Below are 20,652 nucleotides of genomic sequence, written 5' to 3' on the forward strand. Positions count from 1 at the left end.
AACACTGTTACACTTCTATTTACTCCTCTTGACCGTGTAACACTGTTTCTTGATTTGTCATGGTCATACTTTACTCTAGATACTCTTTTTACTATGAAACACTTTTTCTTTTCTCTAGATACTCATGTTTACTGTGAAACACTGTTTTCTTTTTACTTTGTTTTTACCATGCTCTAGTTACTGATGTAACTTTGTAACTTGTTTCTCGCTGATCCTCATGTAAAGGGCTCTGATACCTCTGGGTCTAGCCAGCACTATATAAAACTTTTCAAACAAATAGAAATAAATATAAATGGGACAAAGGGTAATGGCGGTTCCGGACCTCGAATTGTATTATCTAGTGGCACAGCTGCAGCACGCAGTCCATTGGTTTGATGAGGAAACCAATTGGGAAAAGTCCCTTCTGGCCGGACAACAACCTGAATTGTATTACTATTTGTGCATTGACTGGAATTGTTTATTACCAAAATGCTAATAAAAATAATAAAAAAAAATTAAACATTGCTCCCCACCTATTCAAAATCTCCCTCACTCCACTAGCTCCTCTTAAATCTCAGCTGCTTTAGCTATGCTGATGATATGCAAATCATCCTAAAGATCGAAGTTCTAGCTGATCTTGACTTCGGTTCCACAGGAAATATCTACTAAAAAATTATTACTGGGTGCTTGCTAACCAACTCAATATCTGCACTGCAAAAACTGGAGTTCAAGCAGAAACTGGACTAACTGATCCAAGGATGCTTGTTTCCTGTCCAGAGAAGACCTCGCTTGGCAGTTCGGGCTGGACTGTTCCCATAAGGCACAGGGTCAAGGCTGATTTGCATATAGCTGGGTCTGAACTGGCGAAGTGAGCTAAAGAACGATGATGGATTCAACCCAGATCTGTGACTGGGGATGACTGTCTGAAAAGTTTCAGTGCTACGTCCATCATCTCCTTGTGTTTGCAACTGGCCACAGCCCATTAGCCTTTTAGCTTCATTAACTATGACAACCATGTGAGAAATGGGGTGTCTGGTTTACCCAGGTAGACAACCAAGCCAGGCAGAACCCACCACTCTAGTCAGGGTAAACTAGATACACCACAGAGATAACCTGTGATCACCCTCTGGTAGCCTGGAGCAGAGCAGGAAGGCTTATCAAGGGAGGCAATGTGTAAAGTATTTGTGCACCACACACACTCACACACAGACTCAACACAGTAACATAATGAGTACACCACAAAAAGACTCCACGCAGATTTTAGAAAAATAGCTTAGTATATTCAGAACCAATTACAACCGATTACAACCAAAACAACAAAAATCACATGTATACTTTTATAGATATTCACATAGCTGATAATCCCAGTGTTAGAAGAGGCCTTGTGCTCCTCTTTCAATGGTTACGGTCCCAATAGGGACTAAGTAATGTTCCAAGCAGTGGATCAACAATCAAGTAGTGTGCTAACACTTAGTGACAGACAAGCTTGCAGCCAGACACTCGAGAACGGGAGTCCCAAGCAAGCTCAGCCGCCCATAATTCACAGTATATCTCGTGCAACCAAAGGTGTGCTGCCGTCAGACCCTATTTTCAGAATTGTAAGGGGGGATGAGCTGCACTGGGCTGCCTGTGAGCGCCACGTCTGTGGTAAAGTCAGCATGCTGGAGGGATCTACTTCAGGCAGGACAGACTCGTTGGGCTCAGTTGGCACATGTCACAGACGTGTGCGTATGCACAATATAGCAGCAAACACTGCAATGATTGTTGGGATACAGCGATCTCAGTCATCACACAGCACAGACATGTGCACGTTTGGAATGCAGCAGCAAACATGGCAATCCTCATTGAGATACGCCGATCTGAGTCGGCACACAGTGCAGATGTGTGCGGGTGTAGAATGCAGCGGCAAACATGACAATCTTCATTGGAAAGGCAGACATGGCAGCCCAACTGGTGCAGTGAAAGTCTTTAATGGCCCTGCGACTTCTAGGACAGGGAGCAAGCCAGATAGTTTTTGGAGAACACTCTGAGCTCCATGCAGTGCAAGAGTAGCAGGCAGCAGGCCAGCACGGCAAGGCATGTTGCACAGTGGCAGTCCCTATTGCAGCTCAACAAGTAGCATGTCAACACTGCAGAGCCATTAGCATAGTGGCAGTCCCTCCTGGCAGCACACCATTTCCTTCTGACAATCAGCAGCTGTAGCACTGGTTACATGTCCAAAAAGTGTCTGATTAGATGGGGTCAGAGACCAAGTACCAATACCCAAAAGTGCCATAATGTAGGGGGCGACTTCAAATGAACTCTCTGAAGTGCTCATGTCCACTTTCAGCCCAGTCCTGTCTGCCTGCGTAGCCATGGGGCAAACCAGCCCTTTGTGGGGAACAGGACACTACAGGCCCGATTCACAAAGGTAAAGTTAGATGAAAGTCGAACTTTTCGATTTTCAGCATTCACAAAGGGCATTTACTTTGCCTTTGTGAATCGGGCCCTACCTATTAAAGTCAAGTGTTATCTTATGCAGATGCCATTGATTGTCCTGTGTTGTGGCTGTCTAGAGGGAATACACAAATGTAACTATTACCCAGCCCAACCCAGACGTGCATTGGAGATAGGCTGGCAGGCACACAGAACAGTAAGTGCAGAGAAATGTCCACTTTATAAAAGTGGCATTTCTAAAGTAATGAAGGTAAATCAAGCCTCTCCAGTATGTAGGATTTATCAATACCATTCCAAACATATGAAACACCAAAAAGCTACTCCGCTCTGATCAGGAATTACAGCTTAAAAGAGTGTTAAGGAATTCAAATGCTACCCTATGAGAGGGCTAGGCCTCATAGTAGTGAACAAGGAAATAGGTTGTTTATCACTACCAGGACATGCAAAACGTAAAGATGCATGCCCTAACTTTCACTTACATAGAACCTTTGCCTTAGGGCTACCTAGGACCTACTTCTAGGGGTGAAGTATATGTAATAAAAGGGGAGTCTAAGGGTTGGCAAGTAGGATTTAAATGCGAAGTCGAAGTGGCAGTAACTGTGCACACATGTCCTGCAGAGGCGGTCCTGAGACAAGTTTGAAAGGCTACTTCTATGGCTGTCACAATCAGTGCTGCAAGATCACTAGTAGCATTCAGTTTACAGGCCCTTGGTATATGGGGTTATACTTTACAAGGGACTTCTAAGTAAATTACATAGGTCAATCAAGTATACACCAAACAAAGGTATGTTTAGGGAAGAAGCACATGCACTTTAGCACTGGATAGCACTAGTAAACTGCTCGAAGTCCTAAGGACAACAAAAAGATACAGCAAAAAGGTTTAGGTCAAAAACAAAAGGTTTGGGGGAAGACCACCCTAAGGCTAACAGTTCTTATAAACCACCTCACTCATCTGAAGTGTGGACCTTGGGGATGATCTTATAATGCATATCACAAGTTAATCAAGTGCAAAGCACAGCTTCCACATAATGAGGTGACTTCAGCATATTTTCCATAAAACATTCAAGCTACCATTGCATAGGCACTCTCCCACAATTGACTACACCACTGAGTTATATCTTGGAGCTATTCTATTAGTATGTCAGAAACTACAGAGAATTCAAAATGTGACTGCCTGGCAACATTTTAATCTAATAACTCAGATTCATGTTATGCCAGGTCATCTCACTACCTGGTTCCTAATAGCTAGACAGATCACCTTTAAACTTATGAACATACAAAGCCGAAAAAGTCATGGGAGTGAATCACTCTTCCTACAACAAAAACTGCAAATGTACCTTCAAGAAAGACTTCTGTATTTAAGGCTTGCACCATCAATGACTGAGCCTCCCTTCTAAAAAGCACAAATTAGTGCAAGCCGCACCATGCTTGGGCATCTATGTCTACCTTACACACCCCCACCAACATCTCCAACACAGGACAATGGGCATTCAACATCTTTTAACTTATGCACTCAGAAACATTGCCGAGGGCCGAATAGAAATCAGATTTCTTTGCAACCTTCCCAGGGGTATCAAGGGCTATACAGATGCTGCAGTGAAATATTAAGGTGCAGATGCACAAATATTTCAATTTGTGAGTCTCTAATTGCGATTTTATTTTTTGCGACTTGCAATTAGAGACTCACAAATTAAATGTACTAACGTGTCTCAGACACATTGGCGATTACCAAATGGGTCATAAGAGGCCTGCCTCATCAATATTCATGAGGCAGATCACAATTTGCGACCCATTGGGAATGGGCAATAACACAGGGATGTTGGTCTCCTGGGGACAGCAGACCACCATGTCCGTGTTTGCTTTTCAAATGAAGCAACTTTCTTTTTCTTCAAATGCAGTCCTTTTTCCTTAAAGAAAAATGGAATGCATGTCAAAGAAAAAAAAGAAAAGTTTTGTTTTTATTTTTAAGGGTAGGCAGTGGTCTGAGGGACCACTGCCTGCTCTGAAAAAATGTTGGCGCCCCATTCACAAAGGGGTAGGGGTCCACTCCCTAGGGGACCCATTCCCATTTGAGAATGGCTTACCGCCAACTACAAGGTCACTCTGAATGTTTTGCAACCACATTCCCAGTCGCAAAACATTCCTACATACCAGTGCAACTTGCTATTAGAAAGAAACGCTCTCAACATGCCCCTTCCTAATAGCGACTCGCAAACACTATTCTGCGAGTTGGTAATAGGTTAAAGACTCACAAAAAAGGGTTGATACGTGCCAAAAAGCACTTTACCGTCGCAAACTGCTCCCAGGGGCCATTTGCTACCAGTAAAATGCTTTGTACATCTGGCCCTTCGTTATTCCTTTAAAGCTGACTGCATGGAGTACATAGTAAATAGTAAAATTTGTTTCTGCACAAAAAAGAGTTGCTGGTAAGCTTTTGACATACCATAAGATCAGTGATTCCAACACACTCAAAGGTATAGTCTGCTCCACCATCCGTCATCTCAGCGATCACCTCGTGGATGGGCTTGGAGAAATCCTTGGGACTAATGCATTCAGTGGCTCCCACAGCTTTTGCCTTAGGAAACTTGTCCTTGTTGATGTCAACTGCAATGATTCGTGTAGCACCAGCAACTTGGCAACCAATTACGGTGGATAGACCAATGCCTCCCAGACCAAAAACGACACAGGTAGAGCCAGGGTGAACCTGAAAACAGAGAGAAATAGGGAACAGTGAAATTTTGGTGAGCTCAAAAATGAAGGAGGATCTGAATAACGTCCTGTTCAGAGAAGTGCTAGGATATTAGTTTGCCACAACACAACTCAAAAGAACTTGACCTCATTGCAACCTCACTCTAAATATGGATAGCATCCAGACATCAATCTGCCTCTGGACTTACGAAAGCATGGTTTCACTTTTTTTTAGCCATTATCAAAAAGACCCTCATAGGACACCTACTTTATAGCATTGGAGTGATCTGAATATACTCATACATAATTGGATATCAAAAGCCAGTCCAACTCTTTCCTGATAATCCTTCCACAGCGTTCCAGAATTATACCTTCTTGTTACCTCCATTTTTGCTTCTTCTATTACTGTATGACCCTACATAAAGCTGTATGTATGTTACATCTCCTTATGTTAACCACTCTGCTACCCTGTAGGGTCTAGTTTGTGCGATACATGACCAAAATCATTTTGAGCTCACAGGTCTTCACCTTATGTGAAGCATGCAAGTGATACCCCCTTCTATGACAATCACTGCTAAGTTCACATTAGGAGCTCAGTGAAACAGCTAGAAGGTTACATTTGACACCGTTCAAAAACATTGCACTACAATTGAAAAACAATTGTAGCACACTTTACCCTTAACTATTTTCCATGCAGTCGTTCATGGTCACCTAAATAAAAAATGCACTTCACCAAACAATTTTTATAGCAATTTACTGACTTTTAAGGAATTTCAAACAACAATTTTCATCATGTGACACCTTCCAGTACCATTGGCATAATGTGATTATACGTTTGAAGACAGAGATTAAAAAATGTGAGAAACTTGCTACACAATGAGACAAACGTTTTGCAACTGGTCAGTCTCTCTCGCCTAGGTAACTCATCCAGTTCTCTGAATCTTTGCATGTCTCTGTTTGTAGCCTCTGGCTTCATAAATGTGTCTATGTTGTGAATTTTGGCTCTGTGAGCTGATTTAAGGGTCTTCATCTGAAAAGAGGTTCCATGCTTTCAGAAATGATGGTTTTGGCAGGAAGGTTCAGTTAAGGATTGAGAGGTCCTTAAGATCATGGGTCGGATTGATATCAAGGACACAGTCGTAAAACCATGTCTTCTATGTGACCATGCACATGTACTGGTCTTCTTCCTGGCATTAGCACCTTTTTAAGAGGTTGGTGCAGTGGTTTGGAGTAGGGTGCAGAATACGATGTAGCTTGCTTGAGGGTCACCTTCTGTGGTTGGTACAGATAATGTCCTGGTACTGATGCTGGACTTCACGTTATTGCTGTTGAGAAGACTCACGTTCTGACAGAATCCAGTGAAGAGAGTAAGGCAGCTTCCCTGCACTTACTCTCTAAGACTTTTCGTAATCATAATTTTTCAAAATGCATTTCAATGAAAGATCTTTTACCCAATGCTAACATATATTTACAGATAATCTGAAACATGGACGTCTTGGCTCAGATTTAACAAAGAGTTGCACAATGCAGGGCAGTAAGTGACATTGAAGTGGAGAATGAAGAATTGCACCATATCTAAAAAGAAAAGGAAGGGCCTGGCCACGTGAACCACGATGGAGGATGGGCAATTTGACAGCTCTAACTTTTATCCTGTTTTTAATTAACTCTTTGGGAGCCATTGGGCTGATCTGTGGCAAGCCATGACATCAAACTCTCCTTTGAGACCAGCCAGAAGTGGAGTTTTTAATTCCCCAGAGCCAGACTTCAGAGGACCACAAGGCTCCTCTGGCCAAGGCCTACCCTCGCAGGCAGGTCTTGCTGACAGAGGTAGCCGGAGGTGTGACCTTGCAGTGATCACTCTGAGGGCACACCGACTACGTTGGGGCCCACCTAGTTCTGACAGTGTCTCTCAGAATGAGGTGCTGCACAGCAAAAGCCACTCTTCTCACCTCCCACCACGAACTTTGATGCTGCCGACTCGACTTATGGACTTGGGGCGGTGCATTGGGTGTGATGGCTGGGACTGGCATCCCTCTCTCCCTACTCTTACAGCAGGAGGCTGAAAGGACGGATGCATGCTTTACCATCATGAATCAACTGATGCCCTTTGGTGACTCCCCTGCATACCAGAAATGCACTTGACCTACAGTCACACACACTAGCGAGGAAGCAGATCAGTCATCTCTGCCTCCTCTGGCCTCGTATTCATGTTTCTGCCTCTCAAATGCACTAATACTCCAAGGGCCCTGGACTGGATTCCCTTTGCACAGGAACACTTTTTCTTCTCAGCACAGACTGCTATCTTAAGACGAAGACGCATTATACTTCTTAAGCCCCTCTCTAACCATTTTTGCATCTGACTGGACATTGCTCTCCCATCTCTCTTCATGTTGGCCAGACTGGAGGATACTACTGGCCAGACATAAGGACACATGCAACATCTTCACTTGTGACCTCTGCTCAGCTACCCTTCTCTCACATGCCACTGCTGTCAACTTTGCATTGAGACAATACACCAGTGTCAATATCAATCTGCTTTTGTGGCGGTGGAGTGCTCGTCCTATGGGTGCCCCCCAACTCTCTCTGAGGTATATTTATACAGAATATTGGAAATAAAACTATTGTGGGACAAAATATTATGTCAAAAATGTCGAGGACAATGCTATTGTGAAGGTAAGTTTCTATAGTTGAGCAAAGTTTTGCTATATATAACTCCACATATATGTACCATGACAATGTATAGATATTCAAGGTATGTAGATGCGGAGTTAAAACAGTAAATCTATACTTACCTATTTGCTTTCACCTTCTTGATATTTTGGTTCTCAATATTTTTGACACAATATTCTGTTCACACAATATTTTTGTCCCCAATAGCCTGTCAGTGTTGTCCTTTGAGGTGAGGCGTAGGCACCTGCAAGTGGGCCTGCATACTGGTGCAGCCACCTAACCTCACACTCCCTTGGGACACAGACACCAGATTTCACCATGGGACAGTCATGTGCTGGGATGTCTGCCTGCATGCCCCCTCCCTCTGGGGGTGCCTCAGCTAAGAACCCCCATCCCCGGGCCGACCCTGACTGGCCCTAAGGACAATGCAGGCAAGCTGAACTCTATCCTTGTCGCCATAAATGCACCCGCTCCTTACTGAAAAACAAAATAGATGCACTGACTCCGACTCCCAAGTTCACACTGCACCGAGATAACCATGGCAAGATGGCTGGACATGTATCCCACGAGGAATCAATACTATCTGACTTGAAACCTCCCCTAATGGAAGTACATACTACCCTCACAGACTTCCTAGACAGGATGAAGATACCAGAAGGCAGAGAGGAGGAAGCTGAAGGTCATGTTTGAAGGAGCAACCTCAGAATTGTGGGTCTCCTAAAAGGCACAGAGGGTAAAGACCGAACCACTTACCTCGAAACTTGGATTAAAAGCTTCATGCAGTTGCATAAACTTACCCCTTTCTTCTCTATTGAGAGGGCCCCCAAAGTCCCAGTGCGCAGATCCAATGTAGCCAGGCACCCCACCTGATGGTAGCCAAGATTATCTATTTTAAAGACTGTGACTAAATCCTACGCAAAGCCAAAGTACTCCTGTCACTGGAAATAGACAGCAGCCGAATAATGCTATTCCCTGACTAAACAGTCGCAGTCCAATGCCAGCGATCATTTTTCCTTGGTGTGAAACACAATTTACTTGAAATGGTATGCAGTATTCCTTACTGTTCCAAGCCAAACTCAAAGTCATCGAAGCTCACACTCTCCACTTCTTTGAAAACCATGCGAAGGCATGGGACTGTACCGAAAAGAGGGTGCCCTCCGCTGGTGTAGTGGCAACAACAGACTGGAAGTGACTCCCTCTGACACTACGCTCCTTGCCCTTATCCGGAGCTGAGCCTCCCTATGACCCATCAAGCAGCTGATTACCTGTGTTCTTCACTGCCTTTCACTGCCACTACACTGCACTGCTGGAGACCGCAGCAGATTCTTCCAGTGAGGTGAACTCAACCACTGCTCATATGTTGGTTATTTCGGGGGATGACTCTCCTATGGTAACACCACAGACAGCAGATGATGTTTTCTAATCTCTGTTGCAGGACTGAGCCTCCCCCTCCATTCACCCACTGTGTACCCCGGTCCCTCTTTTGTGCTGATCTGATGTCAATTAAGCCGTCCTCAACTTTGACTATCAAAATTCCTCCTGAGGCCTCCTGTCCTGCTAGAGGGCCTTAGGCTATTACCCTGAATATTGCCCATTGTTTGGCCTCGCCCAACACTGTTGGTTACTGACTGTACTTTTTGGGATTGGAGGGCATATGCTCAGCGCTGGAATTTACATAATGTCTGGTGCCAGTGCTACCCACAGGTCAAGACATACTCATTCTATTCTCCACATACGACCTCCATGTTCACCCCAATTGAATTCTATGCTCCACATTACTTTGCATGGCATTCATGCATATACACTACCTTGGCCGCACGTCCTCAGATCACAATCACTTTTTGGCCAGCCTCGGCTGCTACCTGTCTCCTTCTCCTGTCCTGACCGAGCGCCTGCAGCCCTCTTTTCTTGAGGACACCCCATTCCGATCACTGCTATATACTGCCGTCTATGATTATTATACACAAAATGCCAATGCAGCCTCTTCCAATGCGGTGGACACGGGGGCACTGCATCAATACAGCAGGAAGCAGACTGAGAACCATTAGAGCAAAGGTCTTCACTCTGTGGGAAGTGAACCCCAGGGAGGGGCGTGGAGTCCAGGGAAGGGGGTTGCGCATTACCAGGCCTAAATTCTGCCTGGAATACCAAATATGTGCTCTTCCTTTTGGACTAAGACAACCATGATAGTTAAGATGCTTAAGTTGAAGGAAATTGAGTCTCATGTTCTGTAAAAGAAAGAGGCCCAGCAGACAGGAAAAACAATCCTTCAAACAAACCTTCATGCCTTGGTGCCTGCTTGCCTGAATGAAATGCAAATGTGCGCTAGTAGTTACTCTACAAAGGTAAAGGATGCTTGGGAGGGGTTCTGGCTTTAATTGCTCAATCACTCCAAGCAATGTGATGACAAAGATGTGTTTTTTTGCATTGTGGTTAACAACTGGGATGTGAAGTGTGTGCTTTAATCATGAATGTATTTACACAGCGCTTAGTACCCCTGAGGAGGATTTGAGGGACAGTTATGCAAAAAAAATGCGTTACTTCTGGTCTGATATCACTCAAATCTACATTTTGGAAGCTCCATTTTATCCTAAAAGCTATTTGCACAGTTTGTCACAGTCTATCCTATAATGTGTGTAATGCAAGAATAAAATAATAACTTACAGATTCATAGTGCTTTCTGTCACAGGCTGTGACCTCATAGCACTAAAAATACACGTCACTATTCTCTGCTGCACCAACCAAATTTAATTCTGTGGCTCTCTGGTTACACACAGACCTCGGCAGTGCATTAAATAAAAGAGGTTTCATAATATGGTGCATTTTTTTTTTCTTTGTACTTGTATAGCACACTGCTGCCACAGCGACAGGGCGTCCTGGCACCTGTACTCATACCGCTGTGGAACCCTTCCTGGCTTTCCCTGTGAAATGTCCACTCCTGGGCACCCCCAAGGTGAAGCCAGGGATCCCCAGCGCTGTTGGGGCAGTTGTGGAGATTAAGCAAGCTATTGCCCAGAGTTGCCGAGTGGGACCCATGATTAGAGTAGGCAACAAGGCTAGAATTATCAGGTCCGAGGAAATTGAGCCCAAGACCCGCAGAGGCAGGAATTGAACCCTGGTCCTGGGCCAGATCTCTGCATCAGGGTCTGCCTCTCTAACCATTGAGCCACACTTCCCACTGAGTAACAACTTTTTAAATGTATTTGTCATTTAAGCAATACATTATTTTATATGTAGCTACCTGATGGTGAAAGACCTAAAAAAACCTCGCAAAATATTTTGGGGCTGATTTATTACAGGCTTGCGCCGCCAAAGAGTCATATTTTTTTAAGCTTCTGTAGCACAAGCATCACTTTTTTTTTGTTTTTAAATATTTTAGTGAGCAGAATTATAGCAGAGCAAGAAATCATTCACAGTACACATGATTATTAATTAAATTCTTCTTCTTTGACTAATTACTGAAATCTTTCCCATATCTTCATCTCAGACAGGTGCAAGTCCCGCGCCTAGCCCATATACAAATAATAAAGTGTGGTGCAAAGCAATTTGAACAGGTGTTTAAGCTCAACTTACTAAAAACGCAAGTCTCCCTCTACAAATACTAAAGTGCGGTGCACAGCAGCTTTTACAATCAAGATATCAAAAGACAAATATCCCTCATGTCCTAAACTCAGAAACTAAAGTGAGGTGCATAGCAGCTTTTACATGATTAAACCATTTTCAAGACAGCACGAATCTCCTACTTATCGTAAATACTAAAGCTAAACTGCAATGCATAGCAGCATTTACATAATTAACCCAATAATTTCTTAATTACAGTTAAAACTTCTTTAGATAACATTTTAAATCCTTTCTTCATTAAATAATAGATATATCTTATCCACCAAGAGTTAACCATCCTGTCTCAGTCTAAAATGCTATATATTTTACTTTCTTGTTTCATCCATAAATTTCCCCAGAATTTCTTAGTAGCCCCTGCCCTCTTTGCATAGGCTTCCTCGAAGGTTTTACTACATAACATTTTTGTATGCCAATTTAGGTAGGTTGGAGCTTAAATTGTCCTCCAATTCTGAAGGATCAAGGACTGTGCTACTAAAGCGGAAATCGCTATAAATTCTTTTCCCCCTTGGGAGATTGGGGCATTAGAGCTCTGACTTACAAACCCAAACAATGCTCTCTCTGGCTCTGATTTTAGTTTTCTCCCCAGAACTGGGTTAAAAGCGGGCAGCTGAAAAAAATATGTAGCCAACCCCCAAACCCATTTGTTGGCAGCGAAAGCACTTGTCCTCTACTTCTGAATATATCTTATGTAAAACTCTTGGTGTATAATAAGACATCCAGCATGATAAAAATGCCATTCTTTTGAAATTTGCGGCTGTTAGTACTTTATTGCCGTATATCGCGAACTCCTGCCACTCTAGTTCTGAAAAAGGACACTGTGTTTCTTGGAAAATCTTATCTAAAAAGCCTGTTACTGGAGAGCTATACCTTTGATTCCATAAAACTCTACCAGTTACCAACACCCCTTAGTTTAGTTCTATAAAGAGCTGTCAATAAGGGCGCCGGGGTATTGCTTAATGGAGAGCAAAACATTTTCACAAATTGAGTAATCTGAGAAAACCCCAAAAACTACGTCTTGCAACTAGCTTCACACCTAGCCTTGATCTCCTACCATTTTAAACATCTCTCCTTACTATAAATTGGCCTGGTTCCCTAAACCCATTATTGTCCCAAAATGTTATCTGGCTACTCTGTATATGAAGGCCCAGCATTTTGCATTCCGCGAGTTTCATAAACTCATATCCCGCTGTTTGAGCCTTCATATGATAGAATACCCGTAATCTATCCCCAAATTCCTGTAATGTCTTATATTAAGGTTTTTTGGGGAGTTTTGCCATTTTGCTAAAGACTGAAGTCTGAGATTCTGCTTCTTGCACCATTTTATCCACAATAAATCTATCCAATGATGCCTTGCCATCTAGTATTTGAGCCAATATATCTACAAAAGTAGCTTCATAATAAGTTCACACCTGGGAAAGTGCCAACCCCCCTTGCCTTTTGTCGAGTTGAAGCAATGGAAGTCTTACTCGTGAGGCCTTTTCTTCCAAATAAATTGACAAAATATAGCTTCCAACTGCTTAACGTAAGACATGTTAATTTTAATCGGCACACTTGAAAATAAAAATATTAATAATGGTAAAATGGACATTTTTATAAGGGCTACCCTACCGATTAATGTAAGTGGAAGAAGGGTCCATCTATCTAATAAATTTCTAATCTTTATAATCATCGCAAAGTAATTCAATTAAAAAAGTTCCTCATAGTTGTTAGTAACGTAAATCCCTAAATATCGAATGGGGTCAAGAGATTGAGCTTGCCGTTGCAAAAAACTTGGAAGAATTTGACTATTTGTGCTAAGTAACAGGATTTCAGTTTTATTATGATTAATTTTATATCCCCCAATAGCTTGAAACCGGATAAATTCTGTCAATGTTGTCCTGATATTCTGTTCCTCTTGCCTAAGGTAAAGAATAATGTTGTCTGCAAACAAATACCTGCCAGAAGTGCTATTATCTGCAGATTATCTGTAATCTTGACAGCGAGTGGTTCTATAAAGACCGCAAACAGAGCGAGGGATGAAGGACAACCCTGGCAAGTCCCTCATCTTATGTACACACTTCCTGCTAACCACAAGTTAATAAAAACTTGGGCCTGAGCCCCTTGATATAGGTTTCCCAACATTTGTGTTATCTGTATTGGAAATCCCAACTTTGTAAGGACAGCGAAGAGAGCGTCCCAGTTAACTAGATCAAAAGCTTTTTCAGCATCGACTGTCATGATTGAAACAGGCAGTTTGTTAGTGTTAAAATAAATCAATTTCTTGAACTAAAAAGACAGTATTAGATGACATGTATCTTCCTGAGACAAACTCCGTCTGATCTTTATGTATTGTCTGCTGTGCTATCGGAGAAAATCGATTTGGACAAATTTTCAACAATAACTTATAATCAACGTTCAGCAGACTAATTGGTCTATACGGATTGACAATTTTAGGGCTCTTGTCTTTTTTTACGAAACTAACTATGGTGGACTCCTTAAAAGAAGGAGGAGCTTCCCGTCCTATTCTCACAAAGTTAAAGAGCTCTACCAGAAACGGTGCTAGTTCCTCTGAGAATGCCTTATAAAACTCAATTGGTAGGCCGTCATTTCCTGAGGCTTTTCCACTCTGCATTGAGGCGAGAGCACTCTTAATTTCAGTTAAAGTAATTTTTGCACTTATTTCCTCGGCCTGGTCAGCTGTAAGCTGTGGGAGAATTATGCCATCAAAATATTGATTTATCGCCTCCTTTGACATGTATATTTAGTTGTATATAAATTGTAATAATGGTCCACAAAGATTTTTGCAATTTTTGCCTTGTCAGAAGTCAACACCCCTGTCTCTGGTTCTTCCAATTCTGTAATAAATGTAGCTTCCTGCTTAACTCTGCTTGCCCAAGCGAGTAATTTCCCCACCATCTGACTCTCCTCATATATACACTGCTGATACATTCGGGAGCTAGCTATTTCTTCCAAAATAAAAAATTCTCTTAGCTTCTGTTTAGCTTTAGTTAATTGTTTTTCCACTTCCGAGCACCTCCCCCTGCCGCTATTCCTCTGTATTAAAGAAGTATCAACGGCGCATTGCAGTTTAGCTATTTGTTGCCTCCGCATCTTAGATTGAGCTACCGTAAATGCCAACATCTGGCCCCGCAATGTTGCCTTAAAGGCCCCCAGACCGAGAAGAGAGCTGCTGTGCCCATATTCTCCTGGAAGAATGTCTTGATCCAAACTTTCATGTCCTCTACCCATTTAGGGTTTGAAAGGAGGAGCCGATCCATCTGTCACCTGGATCTCTCCCGCCTTTCAGCCTCTACTTTGAACTCAATTATAACTAGTGAGTGATCGTAGAATGAACTGGCCCTGATTTCAGCGCTTATGCAATTACCATGGCGAGGAATAAGAAAGAGATTGATACCGGAAGCTGTCTGGAATCGCTGGGAGTAGCTAGTAAATTGTGTATCTCCTTGGTGCGCCTCGCGCCATGGATCTATGAGTTGATAATCCTGTTTCATGAGGTTTAATATTTTTTTTGTCCTAGGCTTTATTGCTTTTTTGCTTTATTAGAGGTGTCCCTTTTTAAATTCTGAATGAAATTAAAATCACCTCCTAATATTAATGGTCCTTATATGCCTCTAACCAACTCATTAATCTTTATGAGAGCTATAGGATCATCATCAATTGGGGCGTGATAGTTTACAAAATTAAAAGGTATCCCGTCTACCCTGGCAATGATCCAAATCCACCTCCCTTGGGGGTCTCTCGTAACTTGATCAATCTCACAAATAATCCCTTGCCCAAAATAAATAGCTACTCCCCTAACTGGTATCCCAGCAGAGGTAAAAAAAAGTCTTTGAATAATATATAGGAATAAAACATTTAGGTGAATTTGTTTTTAAATGGGTCTCCTGAAGAAAAAGAGGTTAGCCATCGAATCAGCCCACCATATTTTTCCTTATTTGACACACCATTGACATTCATCGATATTATCCTTATTTTAAGATCCATATTTCTTCAAACATAAATGCAGTAAATAAGACACACTACTTTTATACTCCTTCAATATCTTACTATGAACTATTCTGTTCTCGTACTTAATCTCATAATTACTCTTTCTTCTATAATTCTGTACTTTTTACCCCACTTTTACTCCCCTTACCCCTTCCTCCCTACCTCTCCCTCCCTCCTGCTTGCCTATCCCCGACCCTACCCTTTACCAAGCCCCCGTTTCTCTACCCACCCCTGGCAGTTGGGGAATAGCCCACCATACCCGCTGCCTCCCCTCCCTGGACACCCTAATCTGGGTACGATGTTATTGCACCCTAATGTGACCTACTACCCTGCCCCCCTTGATATAAAAAGAACAAATTAATTTTATATTCAACATCAAAAGAGAAGAGCAAGAGTCATTTCATTATTTTCTGACTTTCTACATCTCCGTAGCGATTTTCTGCAATAATTCCTGTGCTTCATTGAGATTTGCAAACATGTGGAATTTCCCTTTGACCGGGACTCGAAGCTTTGATTGTTGTGCTATGGCCACCTGGGCTCCCTGGGCCTTGAACAGATACTGAATCTTAACAAATTCTTTCCAACGACGAGCTGCTGCAGCAGACATGTCAGAAAAAATACAGCAACTTGGAACTTCCCGAGTACAAAATAGTTTCCTTTGAATGGCTCCAGTTAGTAACTGTTCTTTCACTCGGTAGTCCGCAAAGTTGACTAGGGAAATTCGGAAATGGCTGAGCTGGAACTCTATGTGCTTGCGTAATAGTAAGATCACCAGAAAACTCAGGTAGCACATTATCTTTGATGAATGACTCGACCCACTGGGGCATCTGTGTCTCGTCGCAGCATTCGAGGACCCCAACCAGCCATAGGTTAGATCATCGAGAATGGTTTTTCAACTCTTCCACCTTACTTTCCAACAATTTGTTCTGTTTCTTATCTAGTGTGGCCTGCTGCTGCATCGAGGTCATCTGATCTTCCAGAAGAGAAATCCTGGATTCGGCTTCTTGCAGTCTAACCAGAAAAGAGCCAACTGCTTCTTCAATTTTAGAGAGGCGCAAATGTAGCGCTGCTATTTAATTCGCTTGCATTACTTTCAGCTCCCGTATCTCATCGAGGATGAGATTTAACATGGTTTTAAAATCGTATTGGAAGCTAGTCCTAGGCTCTACTAGCTGGTCTCCAAGAAGATATTTTGGCCCTTGCTGATCTTGCTGCCCTGCTGCCAGTTGCTTACCTGCCCCGGAGGATGTAGGAAGAATATCCAATGGTCTCAAAGATGAAGCCGGACTCTGGGTGGCTAACGGAGCACTCCCTAATGAAGTATCACGGGTGCTCTGGAGTTGGGCTTTGCAGGGGCAGGGGGGGCATTTTTGTTTTGAAAAAGAGCGGGTATTCCTTAGTCTTACTTTGAAGTGCACTGGAGGAATTTTCCTGTGCATTTTCTTGGTCCCATGTAGCTTCTAGATCCTCCAATGTCGGATTGTAGACAACCAATTTCGCCCCAGAAATCCTGATTTTGATCCTCCAGACCCCTTGCCCCTTGATCATCCTCAGAGCTCAAAGGGCTGGAGATTGGGACTGACCATTTTTTTGTTGCAATGAGGCTTGATTCGGAGCGCTCAGCAGCGGGTGCGGGTGTTGGGCCAAGCCAAAGGCCAAAGTTAATTTTTGAAACGAAACTGCTCAAGAGATGAGGTTGCGAACAAAGAAATACTCAAGTGTGCCACGAGACTACAAAAACGAGGATACAAAAAGAGAGATCTTAATAAGAGTATGGACAAAGTCAAATCCATGAATCGGACTGATATCCTTGCAAAGAAACACCCGCTTCCTGATAATGAAAACATGATCACCAAACAAACAGCACCACGATTAATAATGACATACAGCAAAGAATCCTTTAAAATCAGACAAATCATCCAAAAATACTGGCCAGTCTTACAACAAGATCATGACCTAGCGGGAATAATTGGCACACAACCATCTATCTCATACAAAAAGGTACCCTCTATCAAAGATCTCACCACCCAGAGTCATTTCCAAACCAAGACAAATGAAGAAAAAGATTGGCTTACTAAACAACGAAATGGTTTCAGGAAGTGTAACAGTTGCAAAGCCTGTAAAATCGGAACAAACACAAAAACAATTACAGATCCAGATGGTATAATCATCCACATCAATCACAACATCACTTGCACAACCAAATTTGTAATCTATGTGATCCAATGTAACTGTGGCATGTTGTACATAGGCAGCACCATCTGCATGTTGAAAAAACGCATTCTAGAACACATAAGAGCGGTGAAAAACAAGGACTTAACTTATGCCACCGCTAAACATATGTCAGCATGCCAAGAAGAAAATTGGAAAAATATGTCATACTTTGCCATTGACACAGTTGAAACTAACGAAAGGATGGGCGATCGACAAAGAAAACTGCGACAACTGGAATCAAAGTATATTATCAGATTACGAACAAAGAACCCGAAAGGGATGAATCTGGATGAGGAGCTTTATGTACACATCTGACACCATTCAACAAATACAAGGTTACATTTGGATTTATCTCATGAACAAACTACATGACCTAATCCTATGGATATGAATTCAACACTGACTGTAGGACCTCTAATAGGATGGTTAGCGCTGGCATGCCCGTTTCCACTCCACAAACCTGCAAAAATCAGATTTCCCGCTACGAGCACTAACTCAAGGGCATCTGATTCTTGATATGAATAATGTCCGTGCAATCAATATGGTAACTAATACCAGCTAATGACTCATTTAAGTTTAAACTAGTGCTGCACATGGTCAGTTATACTGTAAACATACCAAGAACTAGGACAGCAATGTGCCGTTATCTTGAAATCAATGTAATGAGTTGTTTTCTAAATGTCACCAGGTGTTTTGTTTTGTTTTGTTAAAAATATAGCACTACAAATCCCAGAATTCCATGGGAGTTTTTCAAACCCTGTACAACAGGAAACTTGTTAAAACTGTGACAGGAAGTAATCACACCTACCGTGACCAAGGCCGTCAAGGCTGAAACGCGTCGGTGGTGACAGACAGGGCTCTGTCAATTAAATAAATCTTTTCAAGGTTCCAGAGTGCGAGTGTCTTTTGGTTAAAAAAAAAAATATATATATATATATTCAGGCCTGATATAGTTAGGAATTAGCATTTAAAAAACCTTAGAAATTCACTGAAAAAAACATAGGTTTTATGGGTGTAGGGGTGTTATAGTTAGCTGGACATTTCACTCGTACAAAACCATTGAAATTCCTCTGATATAGTTAGTTGTACTAACTACATCTCGCGCGCCCGCAATCCACTGCTGATGATGTCACATATTACATCATTCATGACATGGTCAGTGACATCACTGATGACATCTCAAATGACATTACTGATGACATCATCCAGTGAATGTGGTTTGGTTCGTTATTTAAATATATAAATATCTGGATGGAGGATTTAGTAGCAGTGTGATTGACTGTTTACTTGACTAATTTATAGTGTCTCACTAAATATATTGGAAAGTGACTAAACTGTGTGAATATCTGTATCACTTTGTCAGTTGTTGTGTAAACTGCTGCACCAGTTGGGTACTAGCTACGTGAAAGTCTATATTAGTTATTGATTAGTTAACTGAGTATTTGTATGGGAGAGTGAATATGTGTGTGTGTGGTTCGGTGGGGGGCTGTGACTGCCCAAAGATGTGTGAATAGTTGATTTAGTAGGTATATGAAGTTAAAACTACATGTTATAACAGTTGTTTGGGTGAGTGAATATCTTTATGGGTGTGGTGATGAGCAAATATATGTCTCAATGGTACATATCCAACAAACTAGAAAAATAAAAGCCAGTGTGTGTGTCAGTTGTATATAAATAAGTATACATAAGACTCAGTGATTGTATGAGTGACTGTATGGATAACTGTATACTTGTAATAGTGATTTTATAACACACTAAGTATGAGTTACTATCCATGTTTTTTAGGCGTGGGGAGATGAAGTGATTTGCCCAGAATCACAAGAGGTTGAGCCGCAGAGACTCGAACCTGGTTACCCAGCTTCGAGGTTGTACGCTCTAACCGTTAGGCCACATCTTAATGAGGTCAGCCTGCAGGGACAGGGGCCCATGTACTTACACTCCAGAGTGTGTCACGCTTAAGTTTGTCAGTCCTGTGTGTCTCTCCTGAGGTTTTCACTCATGGATGTATCCCTACCGGGTGTGTCATTACTGGGTGTGTCATTACTGAGGGTGTCTGTCACTCCTGTGTGTGTCACTGGGGCGTGGGGTAGAGCAACCAACCCCGTATTGGTCACCGTGTTCTATTTGTATGACGATGCTTGTTTAAACCCGAGATGCGCTTGGTGGGTGCTATACCCCGACTTTGTCACGTGAGAGCTTGTGTCTCCCTCTTCGCCAACCAGCAGGAAGTGCGTGAATCTTCAGGGAGAGAGAGGCACTTATGGAGGGGAGAGAGTGCATTCCCCACGAGCACGAGAGCATCTCTGAGGCCCGTGACAGTGAATGCACGTGTGAGGGCGTGTGAGATCTGCAGAGCCGTGTTTTTTGTCTTGTGGTTTCTATAGCTCGAACTCAACCCGGAGGTATCATGGCGCTTTACACGAGCACCAGCTGTTCCAGGCGGGCACATCCATGTTTTTTTAGGCGTGGGGAGATAAAGTGATTTGCCCAGAATCACAAGAGGTTGAGCCGTAGAGACTCGAACCTGGTTCCAAGCTTCGAGGTCGTACGCTCTAGCCGTTAGGCCACATCTTATTGAGTCTAGCCAGGGTCCCCTGTACTTACACTTCAGAGCGTGTCACTCCTGGGCATGTCACTCTTAAGTTTGCCAGTCCTGTGTGTCTCTCCTGAGGTTATCACTTCTGGATGTATCACTACCGGGTGTGTCATTACTGAGGGTCTCACTCCTGAGTGTGTCACTGGGGCATGGGGGAGAGCAAACAACCCCGTACTGGTCACCATGTTCTATTTGTATGCCGATGCTTGTTTCATTATGCCCCCAGGATTTTGCCCCCCCCCCCCCCCCGGGGCAAATTAGCATATTTAGCGCGGGAGCCCGCGCTGATATTTTTTTTCTATCGCCAGGATGCGCGCATCCAGCGCGCATCCTCCCGGTTTTTTTTGGGGAAATAATTTTTGGGGGGCCTTGGGGGTCCTTGTTAGACCCCCTGAGCAGGCCTAGGGGGTCAGGGTGTTTCTACCCTGCCCTCTTTTCGCGTTTTGCGACGTTTTTTGTGT

At 42.8% G+C, this 20,652-nt stretch overlaps 1 protein-coding gene across 1 annotated transcript in view; it reads right to left on the bottom strand.

Moving 5' to 3' along the window:
• The window catches only part of LOC146866270 (alcohol dehydrogenase 1-like), a 300,864-nt gene that overhangs the window by 136,170 nt on the left and 144,042 nt on the right, over positions 1-20,652 (bottom strand). Inside the window, exon 6 of the mRNA XM_085635173.1 lies at positions 4,859-5,119. Within this exon, the coding sequence (XP_085491299.1) occupies positions 4,859-5,119 (261 nt within the window). The remainder of the gene's footprint in view (positions 1-4,858; positions 5,120-20,652) is intronic.

Source organism: Triturus cristatus, chromosome 2_1, assembly GCF_964204655.1.
Source record: "Triturus cristatus chromosome 2_1, aTriCri1.1, whole genome shotgun sequence".
NCBI lineage: Eukaryota > Metazoa > Chordata > Amphibia > Caudata > Salamandridae > Triturus > Triturus cristatus.